Source organism: Balaenoptera acutorostrata, chromosome 13 (genome assembly GCF_949987535.1).
Source record: "Balaenoptera acutorostrata chromosome 13, mBalAcu1.1, whole genome shotgun sequence".
In the NCBI taxonomy this organism is placed as follows: domain Eukaryota; kingdom Metazoa; phylum Chordata; class Mammalia; order Artiodactyla; family Balaenopteridae; genus Balaenoptera; species Balaenoptera acutorostrata.
Window position 1 is genome coordinate 65,968,453 of NC_080076.1, and position 15,823 is coordinate 65,984,275.

A 15,823-nucleotide genomic window follows, 5' to 3' on the forward strand; every position below is an offset into this window, starting at 1 on the left:
CTGGCGGCAGTTGGAGAACCACTGCAAGGGTGTCGCAGGGCGGTCCTGCGGGCCCACCAGCCTCCTGCCCTTCGCTGTCATTGCCTCGTGCGCATCGCCCCATGGAGAAACGTTGTCTCCCTGCCTTTGTACAGCCTCGACCCTAACGCGACCTCCGGACGCCCACCGCAGGTCCTGCTGTCCCCCAGGCCGTACAGCCTCCGCGCCTCTGGCCAGCCTGCGCTGTGCCCGCGCCCGTGGGCCCCCGCTTCCTACCTGGGAGTCACCCCGCCCTCGAGGGGACACAGGTGGGACCACTGCAGCCGTAGGACTGGCGTGGCGGCGCTGATTCCGGTGCGTGCTGACGAAACGAACCGATCTTTGAGATTATGAAAATAAAGCTGCTGGAAAGAACCTGCCCGAGCCGCGTGGTTCCGTCAGAAACGGCCACTGGACGTGAATGTGCAGCCGGGCGCCCGCCGGCCCGAGCGGACGCCGAGATCACCTCCGCCACGTGGCTAGCCGGCCCTGGGGACCCTGGGGGCATGCCCGGTTCAAACCGGCCTCGGCCCGCGCCCAGCCACCAGGCCCCGCCCACACATGCCTCCAGGCCCCGCCCACACATGCCTCCAGGCCCCGCCCTCCCTCGACTGTTATTGGCTGCCAACCCGGACGTCCTGTTCAGTGGCGCGTCTCAAGGAAGTGGGCGAGGAGCTAGTGGTGAGATCTCGGGGCTCATTGGTCCCTCCGCCCGTCAGTCACGCGGCGGCCCGCGGGCTCGGGAGGCGGGTTAGGCAGTCCCGGGACATGGCGGAAGGTGGAGGCTGGCAGGTAAGTGCGGTGGGACCCGGGGACCCACGGGGCCAGGTCGGGAGGACGGAGACCGGGTCCGTCCGTGCGGGACGGGCTGGCGCGCACCGGGTCCCCCGGTCACTCCTCCGTCCCCGTCCCCGCAGCCGCCGCGCCCGTGCGAGGCCTACCGCGCCGAGTGGGAGCTCTGCAGCAGCGCCGGCCACTTCCTGCGCCACTACTACGTCCACGGCGAGCGGCCGGCCTGCGTGCAGTGGCGGCGCGACCTGGACAGCTGCCGCGAGTGGGAGGAGCGTCGCAGCGCCGAGGCCCAGGTGACCCGACCGGGCGTGCCGAGCCCTGAAAGACCAGGAACCAGCCCGGGGGCACGTGACGCTGGGAGAAGGGGGCGGGCCTTAAAAAAGGGGTTCGATTCCAGCCTCCACGTGTGCTGGGGAGCGTGCTTTGATTTATATCCTTAAAAGGTCAGTCTGGCTGCCACGCTGAGAGAGGATATGGTGGAGGTGCTAGAGACCAGTAAGGAGGGGGTTGTGGTCCATACATTCAGCAGACACTTACCACTTGGGACGCTCTTGGGGATCCAGGAGTGATGAGAACACAGCCCCTGTCCTCCCGACTCCTACATCCTAGTCTAGGATACAGTGGTGTCCTGGAGCTGATGGGGGCGTGGGTGGGGGTGGGGGGATGGAGCGAAGCTGTGAAGGCGCAGTGCTCAAGGGGCGTGCGGGGGAGGGAGCCAGCAGGACTGCCAAGTGTAAAAGAAAATGACAAGTCCGAGATAAGTGGAAAACGGGAGAGGTAGTTTGCAGCCTATATGGTAAGAGGTTAATAACCTTTGTACATATATATATATCTTAAAAATAGCTGTCACATATCAGTAAGAAAAATGGGAACGATTTCAGAATAGAAAAGTAGGCAAAGGGCACACAGAAGGAATTAATTCTAAAAGAAAACCAAATAGCCTGATACATACTTAAAATGACAGTTACTGGTTACTGCTCAGCGGAATGTCCATAGGGGTTTGGAGAGTCGTGGCACCTGGGCAGTGTTTGTAGAATGTCAGGTTTTCTGAGTATCTAAATGTCAAATGCATACCTTTTGATCCCACAGTTTTACTCCTGGAAGTTTATCCTAGGGAGGTAACTGGGTAACAACTGAAAGTTCAAAATGTCCATTGTGTCACCATTTGTAATAGTGCAAAGACTGAAAGTGACCTGAAGTCCAGTAATAGACATTTGACCAGATAACGTCTTCCCCACCACGGAGAACTACACAGCCATTAAGAAAAATAGATAGTAACCTATCCCCATGTGGAAAGGTGCTCGCAGTATGTCACTTAATGAGAAAAGCAGGACGTGCACCAGCCAGGAGAAGATTATTCCTTCTTTAGGGAAATGGGTGATAGCCCTGAAATGCGGGCCTCAAATGGAATTGGGGAAGCTGTGAACTTCACCTCTGGGAGGGAGGTCTGCAGGGCTTTCATATTTACTTTGCATTTCTGATCGCTTTTTAACAAGAACAATACATTACACTTGAGACAATAGAGCTTGAGGGAAAACAGATGGAAGAGGTGAAATTCTACGTGTAAAGGGGCCAGCATAGCACCTGGCACCCCCTCAGGCCCCATCATGGTTGTGACCTGCTGCCCTGGGTTTACTGGCCTGGGTGGTGGCGCCCACTGTCTGTCATGTGTGTGTGTGCACGTGCGTGCGTGCGTGTGTGCCCCGTCATGGTTGTGACCTGCTGCCCTGGGTTTACTGGCCCGGGTGGTGGCACCCACTGTCTGTCGTGTGTGTGTGTGTGCGCGCCTGCCTGCCTGCCTGCCTGTCTCTGGCCTCTTCCCTCCTCTGGCCGCTCTTTCAGGCTCATCTCTCCTCCTGCCTCAGCCCCCAGCCCCTCTTATCTGGTGAATCTGATTAGGTCAACAAAAGGCATCAAGCCCTGGGACCCAGAAGAATTAAAAATATCCTCTAAATGGTCATCTGCACAGTAGGTTTTTCACGGTAGCTTGGAGAATGATCTAGATGTGTGTGTGGTAACCACCCCCACCCCACCCCACCCCGCTCACCAGGGCTTGCTGGGCTGCGTTTGTCATGTGTGTGGGTGGGCACTGAGAGGAGGGAGGTACAGGGCACCCCTGAGGCCACAGGTGACCGGGTCTCCTTTGCAGCGGTCCCTACGTGAGAGCGAGCAGGCGAGAGTCCAGGCTGCACGGAAGCACGGCCTGGTGTGGGCCCCCAGGCAGAGCCCCCCTGCAGACTGGCACCTCCCTCTGCCCCAGGACAACGACCGGTGACAGGCCCAAATAGTCCAGAAGGTCCCTGGGAGCTTCCGCCTGGTGTGGGACACAGAGTCCCCGTCTCCAGCCTCGCCTGCCCCGCCACACTCAGAGCCAGTTCACCCAGCGTGCAGCTCCAGGAAGCCAGGCACCCCCACGTGTCCCTGTGGGCGGCCAACGGGCAGGCCTGGGGACAGCAGCAAGGAGAGGCTGTCCCAAGGGCTGGGCTCCTCAGTTGAACACTTGAGGGGCAGCCCGGATCCGTGTGGATGCACAGGTGGCCCCGTCTGGCCCTGGTCTGGTGACGGCCACGCAGTGCTGGCCACAGGTGTCCTCCCACCGCGGCCACTCTCTCTGCTCCTCTGTAGGCGCGGGCGGCATCACCTCCTCGGTCCACAGCTCCAGGACACACAACCTTGTGTAAAGAGGGTTCCTAGACTCTTGGCTGAAGACACCCAAGCCCAAGACACATGGAATTTTGGTCTCCTTCCCTCAGAATTTCCCCTGGTCGTTTTTTGAAAATGTGGAATATATCAAGACATTTCACAGGTTTGATTCCAAACAGAAGCTGAAAATTAAATCCAGTTTAATTTTGAAAGGGTTAGATTTATAACCTGACGTTGTGCTGGCCAGTATTAGAATTTTGTATGCTTACACTCTTGTAGATGTTTTTAAAATATATGTATTTGAACCAACAAGAACACTAGTTCTTTAGAGGTCTCTTTATTATGGGTGAAACGATTTAGCATCTGTGCCGTGTAACAGGCCCCACCATGTGGTGCTGAGGGTCAGGCCTGCGGCATCTCAGCGCCTCCCTCACGACCTGGCCAGAGGTGGTGGTTCAACATCATTTAACTCATTCTTGGGGGCAAAATAATCCATCACTTCAGAAGGGCATACATAAAGAGAGTAAAATCTCCCATCATGTGTGTTTGCTCTTGTGCGCCCCAAGAGTCCTTTGTGACTGTGTACCTGTGAGTGGTGGGGTGCGCACAAAGGACTCCCGCAGCAGAGGTGAGTATAAAGAAGACCCGGGGTCCCCCCGTTGCAGGGGGGAGCCCTGGTGTGTCTGAGGCAACCAGGGTCCATCCACCGTGGCTGCGTTCACGGGCATTTCTGGCCGAGGAGGGTGAGGGAGGCTGCTACAGCTCCACCTGTGTCCTCCTTGCTCTGAAACCCAGGCAGGGAGGCCGTCTGTCTGGAATGGCAGCTGCTCCTGGTGGAGCCCCTCTCCTGCTGCTGCTGGGTTAGGGCCGTGGGCGCCTGTGGCCAGGTGCTGGCTCCATCAGGAGTCCCACAACTTCTTGGGTGCTGAGCGAGCTCCACCGCAGATGATCGTCACCCTGGAAAATGTTCCTGTGTCCACCCCTCATGTCTGCACACCCTGGGACCACAGGCTTGAAATGGACAAGTGGCCTCAGAGTCCCGTGGAGTTCAGGAGACAGACATGAACGTTCAAACATCAGCTGTGAAGAAAATGGACAGTGACAAGGAAGAGCATCATCTTTCAAACTTTGGGGACAGAGCCCACAGTGATAAGCAGTTTGCATTGTGACCTGGTGCATCCTGTTACATGGAGCACTGTCACTGAGCGGGGCTTGGTGGAGCAGCACCTGCCCCCACCCTGTGAGATACTGCTGCTGGGCCTGGCTCCATTACGTGACGCCGTGAAAGGACGTAATTACAGGGATGTGAATGGTTATGGGGTCAGGGACATGGGGCAGCATCCTGTGGTGCAGGACCACAGGGGTGGCTGTGCTGTGACACGTGGACACACAGATGAGCACAGCTGTATCTGGGAGCCTGGACCTACTCTGGCTGCACAGCCTATCTCTGGGTGCTGGCATGACTGGCCCTGTAAAATGTGACACTGGGGGTAGCCAGAGGAACCACACACAGCACCTCCCTGTTGATTTCCAACCTCTTGTCAATCTATAATTCTAAATAAAAGGTTAAAACAGCTGGCCATGACCCACTGACTTGATCATACAACCTCGTGGATGAAATCTGTAAGTTGGGAGGTGGGGGAGGCTCAGGGTCCGAGCCTAGACCTGGAGGAGGAGGCTGGAGGCTTTAGGCAGAGGCCACATGCTGATGAGGTGGGGGCGGGGTGTGATTTTCCGGGGTGGGGTAGCCAGGGCCCTCTAGGAAAATGGATAATCTGAATTCTTACTCAGGTGGAGTGTTCCGCTGGTTTGTTTGCACTGAGGTGGTGAAGAACCAAAGCCTTTCTGAGGTGGTGATGCAAGGGGTACAAGTGGACCTCCGCCTACACTGCACCCTCACTGTTAGACTGCATTATGTACCCCCAGTTCCTCCGGGGAAGGTCTAACCCCCTGCCGCTCTGAGAGATTATTTGAAGATGGATCTTTAAAGAGGTACTTAATGTGAAATGGGGTCACGTGGGTGGGCCCTAATCCAATGACTGGTGTCCTTATAAGAAATCAGGACACAGACACAGAGGGATGATCACGTGGGTACACGAGAAGATGGCCGTCTACACGCCAAGGAGAGAGGCCTTGGGAGAAACCAGCCCTGCCGACACCTGGATCATGGGCATCCAGCCTCCGGAACTGAGAGAAATAAATGTGAGTTGTTTCCGCCCCTTGGTCTGTGGTGTTTTGATCCGGCGCCAGAGCTCACTCATACACTCCCTGCTCCAGACTAACAGCGGCCTCTGCCTGGCCAGGTGTCATGCCCTCCTGGAGGACACATGGCCTCACGCAGTGGGGTCCCTGCAGCTCGACACTCTCCTCAGCCTCCCCCATACCCCCCAGCTTGAAACCCAAAGCCAGCCCTGCCTCTCCTCCGGGTGCAGGCGACACACCGCACAGTGGCATGTCCTTCACCTCCGTTCCTGAGGTCACTTTGTGCCTCTTGCTGGTGGCATCTGCCCCACACAGTTGGAATCCTCCTTTTCACTGGAGGGCAGTGATCAATGTTTTGGCCTTCCTCTCCCCAGTACCAGGCAAAGAAGGGCAGCCTCCCCAACCCCCGTGCATGCTCAGGTGAATTAACTGTGACTCTGACCTAAGACAGACACTTGGTTAATGCATTTATTCACAGCAGGCCTGAGCCTGGGGGTGCAGGCTCCCGAGGGCAGCATCCTGAGGGCAGCTGCCTGCAGCTCTATCTCTTGAACTCCACCTGTGTGTACACCTTGGTGATGTCGTGGTACCTGCCTTCCGGGGGCTGGTAGTTGGTGATCGGCGGCGTGTAGTCTGGCCCTTGTCTCTCAAAGGGAAACAGACTGGGGTCCCGCTTGGTGGCCTCGGCATGGAGTTCTGGGGCCGTGAGCTTCAGCTCCTGCAGAGCTTCCCGCTGGGCCTCGAGCAGGGACGCAATGGCGCCCCTCTCCATCTCATGCTCACACTGCTTGTACAGTGACCATTTCTTCAGAAGCAGGGCTCTCCGCTCATTCTCTTCAAAGGGGAGTTCCACTGGCGGCCGCTGCCTGGGAACACAGAGCCAAGGGCATGAACCTGGGGGCGCCGACCGACTGCACGGGACCCGAGTGTCCCCATTGCCAGATGCAGATGGAACTTAGGGACAAATTAAGGGACAGAATGTTGGATGTGGCAGCAGCGGCAACTGACACCTAGAACCACTGCCATTTTCTTTACGTGAAGAAAAGAAACAACAGTGCTCTCAGCAGATTGTGGCAGCACGTCCTGTGTGCCAAGCAGAGCCTGCTGGTGGGGAAACGTGGCTTTGGAGAAAAGTCAAATGGTGTTATGAAAACGGACACCAATATCCCAGGGAGTCAAGAGCCTGTATCAGCCCTGGAGACCCAAAAATGCACCTGCCTTGTCCCACTTACATGGCGAGGTACTACTTTATAAATGGTACGCACTTCTGACAAGAAGGCAGCAATCCCACCAACCCCACACACGACACATCCCAGCTATGAGCATCTGCATCCTAGAGCAGGCGGCTAAGGGTTTCCTACCAGCAGGAAGGGGTAAGAGCTGCAGGCCCAGGGCCCCAGTCGTCAATCACAGCTAAACTCCTCTGCAAGAGCAACACTCCAAACTCGCTCCAGCATCTGCCCTGAGCTTCCTTCCCACAATCAGCCATTCAGCAGCAGCGCCCAGGAATGCTTTCTCCACCTCCCACAAGACAATCCAGGAGAAGAGGACTCAGAACAGGGCCAAGCCAGCCCAAGCCTATGACCCCTTCCCATTGCAGGTGTGAAGTGCAGACGGAACTTCCTGAAGGTCACAGAACTCCTTTGCTCTGAAGACCTCAACCCTAGAGGGCCCGTACCTCGCTTTATTCAAGAACTTGACGGGCGTGATAAAATCCTCAATGGGAACGAGCTCCTGGCTCGCCTTTTCCAGTCGTCGGATCCTCTTTTTCAAGCGCTCCTTTGCTGCTTGGTCTTTTTTAGGGTCCACCTTCTTCTTCTTTTGCAGAGGTTCTGCTCTAAAGGATAAAGCAAACACTAAACATTTTCCTCTTTGGCCTTGTGAACGTGCAGAGACATGGCACTAGGGAAAGTGCCTGCAAACTTGTACTGAGCTCTCCCGCAGGAAAGGACTGTGTGGGCCTGGCCTCCCACTGAGTGTGGCAGGGAGACGGCCTCCACGGGGGGTCCTCGTGAGAACTGTGTGGGCACGGTCAACCCAGGAAGGCGTGGAAAAACTCCATGGGGTGTCAGGGTATAAATTAAAGGGAAGTGCTCATCTTTAGTGAGGGGTTTCAGGTGGGCCTTGGGATAGCACTGAAAAGTGAAAATACCAAACTGATGAATTAGAAGCTCGTTACATTATTTATTTATTAATTGAAGTATAGTTGATTTACAATGTTGTGTTAATTTCTGCTGTACAGCAGAGTGACTCATTTATACATATATACATTCTTTTTTATATTCTTTTCCATTATGCTTTATCTCAGGATATAGAATATAGTTCCCTGTGCTACACTATAGGACCTTGTTGTTTATCCATTAGAAGCTCGTTACTCACATTTTAAATGGATTTGTGATTTATAAAAATGATTTGACTAAGAGAGACAGTATAATAAAAATAACTGGCAAGTTCCTGTTTATACTTTTTGAGATTTCTTAACAAATTTCCCTATCCTCGAGCACGGACAAAAGTCTGATTTACCCTCAGGAACATATCTCCTATGCTGATAAGTTACTATTCAGAACAACCGAATCTCTAGCATCGAGACTGAGTTTTATGAATGAAGTCCCTAGAAAGTATTCAGGGTCCCAGGTAGAAAAAAGAATCCTCTCACCTCCCCCCACCTCTCCGGAGAGTAAGAAACGGAAGTGCTGACTGTGCTCTTTAAAATTTTACACAAGAATGCCTTGAGAGCTAATTAACTTTTCTTTAAACCACTTTTGCATTTAACTTTTGATCTCTGATTACAGACATAACAGTATTTCATATGAAAAGACATAAGGGCATCCACCTAAATTTAACTGAGAAACTTCGCAGACAACATCTACCATCCTTGCTCGCTGGGTTCCCGTGCGCGACCCCCCAGGCCGGGCCCGCGGCCGGGTTACCTCATGGGCACGAGTCCCCAGAAGGACAGCAACGAGGCCCGCTGGTGCGCGTCCCTCGTCTGCGTCGGCCGCGCTCCCAGGAGCCTGGAAGAGACCGAGTGTGTATCAACGCCCGCCTCCCCGTTAAGGTCACTCACGAGCCCCGTAACTGCGGGGTGAGACCGCCAAGGCAAGCAGGGAAGCTCTCAATCCGCGTCCCCGCGCGCCCCGGGCATCGGCGCCCCGGCCCCTCCGCGCTCACCGGCTCGGCGGGCGCAGAGAGCGCGAGACCGCCCCCAGCGCCGCGGCCGCCATGCCTCCCGGTCGCCGACGGCCGCTTCCGGGCGCGCGCCCCTAGGCGGACCGGCCCGCGGTGCGCCGCTCTCGCGTCCGACAGACGCGCAGCCCCGCGCTCCCGCGTTCCGGCCGCCGCGTCTAGCCCTGCCTCCGACGTGGCCCCGCCCCGCGCCCGGCGCCTCGCACCTCGCGCCGATCGGGGGCCTACTTCTCGCGGGCGCCGCTCCCTTGCCGCTCCCGAGCAGCTCGGCCTGCGCCCCGCGAGGGCCGAGACCCGCAGTGAGGCCGGCGGGGCCGAGGGGGCTAAGAGTCCGCGCACGTGAGGCGACCTGGGCGTCCAGTAAACGCTCCGGCTCGTTCGCCGACGTCGGAGCCGGGCCGCGGTGGCTGCACCGGCGCGGCACGTGGCCTGCGCTCGCGGGCGACAAATGAACACGCGCTGGGGGCGGTAGAAGCCTGTTAATTAGTCGGCTCCGCACCGGCGGGCGGAGCGGCCAGGCCGTCTGCGCCGCCCGGCCCCGCCCGGCCGGGGCACACCCCAGGTCCCGCTCGCCCGTCCGCGCGCTCCCTGCCGGCCGGCCTCTCGCTCGCGGCCGTGCAGGGCGGACCCGAAGAGGAGCCGCCTTCCCGCCCGGCCGGCCGAGGAGCCGGGCGGCCCGTGCGCGCGGGGAGCGGTTTCCCGCCGGCGCTGTTTGGCAGGTGCGCGCCGTGACTTCCGGCGTTGCCCGGGAGCTGCCGGAGGAGGAGCGGCGCGGGGGATGCGGCTGTGGCGGCGGCGGCGGCGGCCGAGCGCGGGGGTCGGCTGCGGCGGCGGCGGGGGGCGCGGGTCGACGATGGCGCGGCGGCGCTGAGGGCGGGGGGCGGGCGGCGGCTGGAGGGCGGGCGGCGCGGGCGGCGGCGGCTCCATGGCCCGGGCGCGCTGAGGGACGCGGCTCTCGCCTCAGCCCGGCGGCGGCGGCGGCGGCGGCCGAACAATGAAGCTCCTGAAGCCGACCTGGGTCAACCACAATGGTGAGTGCGCGCGAGGGTCGCGGGGGGCCGAGCCCGGAGACGGGCCGTTGTCTGGAGCCAGGTGGGAGCCGCACGCAGGCCTGCCCGCCTCGCTCCGATGCCGAGTGCCCGGTGCCCGCGCCGCGGGGCCGGCGGTCGCGGACTTTGTCCTCGCGCGAGGAGATCGGGAGCCGGGCACGTGCTCGGCCACGTCCGCCCTCGCCCCGGCCCTTGCTCCAAGCCCTCGGCCGCCCGCCTGTGGTCCGGGCAGGGTTAGCGGCCCTGGGCTCCGGCCGGGATGTGCCAGGACGTTCCAGTGTGTGAAACTGGAGCGGAGTGGTCTTTCAGTGCCGGGGTGTAGACCTGGAATGGGCACGTCCTGCCATGCCAGAGGGGCTGGATCTGGTGACAGTGCTTTAGGTGGGGTACCGTGATTCTGGGCTGAGGTCCCCCAGTCCGAGGAATTACGTTCACACTGAGCTGGAGAATGAGGGCGACTCGGATGGGGCCCACGGGGCACAGGTGTGTGCTCGGAGAGGGCCTGCCTTAGCTCTGGGGCAGCGGCCCTAAAGCACACCCAGGGAGCGGACTCATCCAGTCCTCTGGTTGAGAAGAGACTCTGGTACAGAGAAGCGCGGTAACCAGCAGTTTTGCCGTAGTTCTACCTGGCCCGCACAGCTGCTGCAGGAGTTGACCTTCGCCCCCTAGGAAGGTGAGGGGAGCGAGCCCCCATCCCCTGCCGGTAGTAGTGAGCCCAGGGAGCAGTACTCCAGCTGAGGGCCCGCAGCCTGGATGGCCCGACTGCTGGTAGGCAAAGAGTCACCCTGATTCTGTCTTGTTCCTCATTTCTACTTTGTTGTGCGACTAGAGGGAGCTAGTTTTCTTTTAGAACAAGTTGGGTAGATGCTTTTGCCTTTCTTGTGTTGCTTTTTAGTTTTGAACTTGATCTCAGGATGCTTGCTTTCTATTGCTGCAGCCTTTCCATCTTCTAGCAGGACATCCTTCTCATTTTTCAGGGCCCGGGTGAGGTCTCCTTTTCCTTTTGTTACCATTCCTCTTGAGTTACTCCACTAGACGCGCTCTGTCCCTGTGGGTGTACATTCCTTGTGCCCCTAGGGCGCAGACTGCCTCGCTCCCCTCTGCATTCCCTGCCACACTCAGCAATGCCTTTCACGTAGAGGGTCTGTGATAAACGTTGGCTGATGCAGGTAAGAGAGCTGAGGTTGCCATAACTTACTAAGACAGCTAGGTTGACAGTATGTGAAAGCAAAATCAGTGAACTCTGGTTTCATTTCTCCTGTGTTGGTCTCCAAGCGCATTTCCTGACATGTAGTGTGAGATCATTCCCTGGAGAACTGGGCAAATGTTCAGTAATTATAAATTGTGGTGCTTGTGAATCAGGAAGGGAAAAGTTTTTATGATGAGCTAGTTTGCTGTGCAAGTAAAGTCTGAAGGAATTTTCATTTTGACACTGCCTAGATAAGGTTGTGTGTGTTGTGTACCCTCCTCCAGCCTCCCTTCTGCCATGTAATTTATAACTTCGTGATAAGCTCCTTTGTAGGACACAAGTTTTATGCTGTGTAGGCACAAGTAAGTCAGGATGCTTAAGCTATTGTTTAGGCACAAATGAGAGAGAGTCTGCAGCCAGGCCGCAGCCAGTAGTCCCCACCTGGCAGGGTGGGCTGAGCTGTGGGCCTGGGGCCTCTTGTTGCTGCCGCCTCTCCACGGTCCTCGAGTAGAACCTGATGGTATCTGCCCTGCCTTCTTCGTAGTGTGATTGTGGTGTTTGCTTGGGAAGGAAGACAAAGTGCTCCCCGAGATAATAGAAGAAGTTGAGACTCTTTTAAACCTGTTCTTTGTCAAGTTTCCTTTCTTTTAAAATCTCCTGGAATCGCCCGTCTCATTGAGTGTTCAGGACTGTCGGGTAAATTACTGCTCTCCTGAAGGACATACTGATGGTCTGGATCAGTACTGAGCTGTCCTTTAAAGACTGGTGAATAGGGGGAGCTGCTGAGGGCGAGCGCTGCTTAGCCAGGAGCCCAAGTGATGGGTGGTGGCCAGTAAAGTCGAATGTGCTTTGGATTAACGAACCCAAAAGACCGTGGTGGTTTGGAGAGAGCATCACTGCACTTTCTGGCTTCCTGACTCTGCAGTCTCCTGACTGATTATGCAGCTTGAACATACTTTTTCAGGGGTCTAAGAGCCCAAAGAGGGAGGGAGCAGAGAGCCCTGCGTTTTCCCTGAGGTGGCGGGATTCATCAAATACTGTAAGCGGGCAAGTTGAAAGCAGAGAGAGAAGTGTCTGTTGGGTGCAGGTGTGCCCTCAGTCTTCGTTTTCCTGGCTGATGACAGTAGTGAGACCTTTCCTCCAAGGGAGGGTTTCTCAGTCTCAGCACTATTGACATTTTGGGCCACATAACTGTTGTGGAGACCAATCTGTGTTGTAGGATGTTAGCAGCATCCCTGGCCTCTGCCGTCCAGATGCCAGTAGCATCTTCACTCACTCACACACACACACACACACACACTTGTGACAACAGAAACTGTCTCCAGACATTGCTAGTGTCCTCTGTTGGCCAGGTCACCCCCAGTTGAGAATCACTGTTCTAAGGTGATCGGTTAAATCTTGAAATCATGTCACAGTAATGAGCTTTGAGCATGGAATCAGACTGGATTCAAGATGTCATCATTTATTAGCTGTAGATTCTTGGGCTTGTGACTCCACTTTCTGGGCCTTGGTAAAGTTGAAGTTACATGCCAGGCACTGTTCACACACACACACACACACACACGTGTTTTACTCTGTGTTCTTGGATATGGCATTCCTTACATATTTTATTTTAGGCTTGGCCAAAATATGGTTTATTTCTAAGTTAGGTTATGATCATATATTTGTTAGAAACTGAAAGCAATTGGGTTTTTGGTTGTAGGAAAATGTAGTTTGTATGTTGAGAATCATTGAGATTCATGGTTCTTCCCATCGCTGGGCCTTTGTCCCTGAGAGTTATTCTGGAATTCTCGTGGTGTTAATGCACAGCTCTTTAGTGAAGCCCATTCTAACCAGAAGGCACTGAAAAGACACTCATTCTCCTTTGGTTTCTGGCAGTGTTGTAAAAAGGTGTTTGGCAAATTTTCAATAATGGGATAATTTGTCAGTTAATTGCGTTGCTTTATGGCATGAGTTTTTTCTCTTGTTCTATGATTGGATTCTTTTCCCTACCTCTTCTCATTCCACAAAGGATTTAAGACATTCTACTGAGGCATGTCCTGCATCTGAGAGAAAATGAATGTCAGTTTGAAGGGGAAACTCGAGGAAGGATGACCCAGTAATGAAGCTGGCCTGGGTGTGGAAAGGCTCTGCACAGCTGCTCTGAGAACAGGCCAGGAGGGATCCCGGCAGTGACGTTTTGTGACTGCCCTGGTCATTCAGGTAACCTGTGCAGTTGGCCCAGATCAGGGCTTCTCAAACAGGCCAGAGTCTGGAGACATTTTTGGTTTTCGCAGCTGGAGGGGGTGGAGTGTGGGTGGAGAACAGGATGCCACTGAACTAGAATGCTCTGCGGCCTCTTGGACGCTCCTCTGCAAGTCACCTGGCCCAACGTCCATAGTGCTGAGGCTGGGAAACTGCTCTAGGTGAGAGTACCTTTATATCGTTATTTGGCCTTTTCATCCATCCAACTAGATTGTAAGCTTCTTGAGGACAAGGAATTTGCCTATTATTTTGGAGTCAGATAGTCCTGTTCTTGAGTCTCTGTGCTCTGCTTCTCACCAAAGTGTGTTACAGAAGGTTCTTTACGTCTCTTATCCTGGTCTGTTAAGTGAAGCGGGTAACAGCTGCCTTGGCTGCTCCCTGCTCACCTGCGAAGGCTCAGGAAATGCATGCTCTCTTCACAGTGTCACACTGACTTAACACCTGAAGACAGTAGAGTGATTTTTTAAAATGAGCAGAATACATCTGAAGAGGATTCGGAAGAAAACTGGGTGGAATTTTGCCTTAGATAATACACTTGTGGGATTTACACTGATTTATGCACTGAACTTTGAACCCTTCTGGAGAGAAGTTCTGTGGGGATCAGAGGTAAAAAGACTCTCCCTGTGCACGGAAAACTGCGCCAGGTGGGAGAGGGGAACCGACCACATTCTAGAATGCAGGGCAGATGGTAGCCTGGGGAGGAGGGCGTGGTCTGTGGGTGCGCCGTGCCCTTGGTCTGAGTCTGGACCACAGGAGGACTGTGAGGCAGAGGAGGCACCGCTGCTGTGGGAGCATCAGGAGTGGAGGCCCAGGGAGGGCTGGCGCGTGGAGCATGTTAGCACAGAGACTGCGCAGGTGATGGCAGGTGGGGCTGCAGGGCAGAGCCATGAGCACCTGCCTAGAAGCTTGGACTCCTTCTGGGGGTTGCGAGAGGGGAGCATGGGGCGTTTCTGAGGAGGCTGGATGTGGTTGGAAGGCCCCAGAGGAGCTGGTAGGCATTCCCTGGGCCTGGGTGAGAGGCCCTGACGGAGGCAGGGAGGTCAGTGGTAGAGGTGCACATGGGGTAGAGGCAGGTAGCAGTGTAGTTTGGAGACGCTCAGGGTTGATTTCTTTAGTACGCTGAGAACAGAGTAGAGATGAGGGCTAGGAAATGAGGTTTTCTTAAATATTTCTTTTAATTTAAGGAGTGGTTAAAAAGATGTTTTCACCTTATGAGTCAAATTGTAGTTACACAGTTGGGAGGGACCTCTGGGCAGTTCCTGGCCTTGGCCATGGAGGGGACCTGCTGCCTGCCTTGACCCCTCCTTTTCCCCAGAGGTACGAGGCTACCCTGTTCATCCAGGGTGTTTGCCTGTGGACTGCAGAGGTGTCTGGCTCATGAAACATGGGTCTGGAATGAGCCCTGGGGACCATACATTGATGCAAGCACATTTTATCCTGCCGAGACGAGCAGCAACACCTGGAGGCGGGAGCAGACCATCGGTTTGTCCACGTCATTAAAGAGCAGGGAGGGCGTGTCGTGGACACTGGACGCCCACCCACTTCTTCCTTTCCATCAGAACCCCAGGATTTTCCTCTTGTCTGCCCTCTTCTTCAGGGTCTTGATAGCCCTGAGCTGGAGTATGGGTGAGTGCCCAGGCCTCGTTGGGGAACAGCCGTGTGATGCCATTCTAGCCAGTAGGACTGGGAGGGGATGTCTGCTCGGGGTTTCTGGGGAATAATCAGGTAAGAAGAGATGCTTGCGAGGCCCATCTCTTTTCTCCTGGACTTTACTGCATCTGTGTATGGGAGCCAGCCTGTGACCCTGAGGATGGGGCTCGCACCGAGGATGACAGGAGGGGAAGGTGGAAGGAGTGGCTGCTTACGCTGCTATGAATGAACCTTGAAGCCAACCCTTCTCAGGACTTGTCACGTAACTTAGTAGGTTACCCTTGAAATTCTCTATGACTTGCTGCAGAAAGAAAACATCCCTGACAGTACAGTTGACAGATGGGAACTGAGACAGTGAGTTTCTGTAAGGAGAAAAGGAGATGCAGGAGGGGAGCTTACTGAGGTGACAGAGGGCAGGCCTCATAAACGAGAGTGGTAGGTGGGTGAGTGCGGGAGAAAGCCCTGGGGTAGGGGTAGGGTGGGAGGAGTTTAAATAAGGTTCTTTGGGGAAGCCTGAGTGAGAAGGTAACATGTGAGCAGAGACCTTGTTGCAGGAAGCAGGTGGTGAGCTGGATGTGTGTGTGCCCAAGACATACCTGGGGTGCTCTTGGACTCCCCACCTGCGGGGCATGAGGGAAGCAGGGCTGGACAGGTAGGAGCTGGTTGGTAATGCAGGTACCGCAGAAGCTGCAACTGGCTCTGCTGGAGGGCTGGGTGAGCCCTTCAGAGTTGTCCCGAATTGGGATGAGGGGCTCAGGCCTTTATACTCTCACGTCCACAGTCATCGGGCGCAGGCTTTCCCCGCCAGGAGGCCTGATCTTGGTCGAAGCAGTTCTTCTGCTGAGGAGCT

The 15,823-nt window shown here is 55.8% G+C and overlaps 3 protein-coding genes across 10 annotated transcripts in view; 2 read left to right on the forward strand and 1 right to left on the reverse strand.

Annotated features, from left to right (window-relative positions):
- The first annotated feature begins 662 nt into the window (after positions 1-662).
- On the forward strand, positions 663-4,774 carry C13H22orf39 (chromosome 13 C22orf39 homolog). 5 transcript variants are annotated; one of them, XM_057526365.1, is made up of 3 exons: positions 663-810; positions 936-1,253; positions 3,436-4,774. In XM_057526365.1, the coding sequence occupies exons 1-2, from the start codon at positions 787-789 to the stop codon at positions 1,248-1,250; spliced, it is 339 nt and encodes a 112-aa protein (XP_057382348.1). In that variant the 5' UTR covers positions 663-786; the 3' UTR covers positions 1,251-1,253; positions 3,436-4,774. The 5 variants fall into 5 exon arrangements, with proteins under 5 accessions (XP_057382348.1, XP_057382349.1, XP_057382350.1 ...); XM_057526366.1 differs by having other exon boundaries at positions 936-1,103; positions 2,960-4,774; XM_057526367.1 differs by having other exon boundaries at positions 936-1,103.
- Positions 4,775-6,109: 1,335 nt separating this feature from the next.
- MRPL40 (mitochondrial ribosomal protein L40) lies at positions 6,110-9,200 on the reverse strand. Of its 2 annotated transcripts, none has more exons than XM_057526480.1 (4): positions 9,070-9,200; positions 8,586-8,669; positions 7,334-7,492; positions 6,110-6,521 (listed from the first exon to the last, which is right to left on the reverse strand). In XM_057526480.1, exons 2-4 carry the CDS (start codon positions 8,588-8,590, stop codon positions 6,197-6,199), a joined length of 489 nt encoding a protein of 162 aa, XP_057382463.1. In that variant the 5' UTR covers positions 8,591-8,669; positions 9,070-9,200; the 3' UTR covers positions 6,110-6,196. The 2 variants fall into 2 exon arrangements, with proteins under 2 accessions (XP_057382463.1, XP_007196416.3); XM_007196354.3 differs by lacking the exon at positions 9,070-9,200 and adding an exon at positions 8,827-8,983.
- Positions 9,193-15,823, forward strand: part of LOC103014462 (protein HIRA) — a 76,019-nt gene continuing 69,388 nt past the window's right edge. For all 3 annotated transcript variants that reach the window (XM_057526474.1, XM_057526475.1, XM_057526479.1), the window contains exon 1: positions 9,193-9,872. In XM_057526474.1, the coding sequence (XP_057382457.1) occupies positions 9,836-9,872 (37 nt within the window). In that variant the 5' untranslated portion in view covers positions 9,193-9,835. The remainder of the gene's footprint in view (positions 9,873-15,823) is intronic.

What these genes read in the sequence shown, in the direction of transcription:
- MRPL40 (XM_007196354.3), bottom strand. Translation starts at nt 8,879, where the DNA reads ATGGCGGCCGCGGCGCTGGGGGCGGTCTCGCGCTCTCTGCGCCCGCCG. An exon ending in TCTCTGCGCCCGCCGAGCCG is followed by an intron (nt 8,670 to 8,826) that starts GTGAGCGCGGAG and finishes GGTCTCTTCCAG; the next exon opens with GCTCCTGGGAGCGCGGCCGA. An exon ending in TGGGGACTCGTGCCCATGAG is followed by an intron (nt 7,493 to 8,585) that starts GTAACCCGGCCG and finishes TTTATCCTTTAG; the next exon opens with AGCAGAACCTCTGCAAAAGA.
- C13H22orf39 (XM_057526365.1), top strand. Translation starts at nt 787, where the DNA reads ATGGCGGAAGGTGGAGGCTGGCAG. An exon ending in CGGAAGGTGGAGGCTGGCAG is followed by an intron (nt 811 to 935) that starts GTAAGTGCGGTG and finishes CCGTCCCCGCAG; the next exon opens with CCGCCGCGCCCGTGCGAGGC.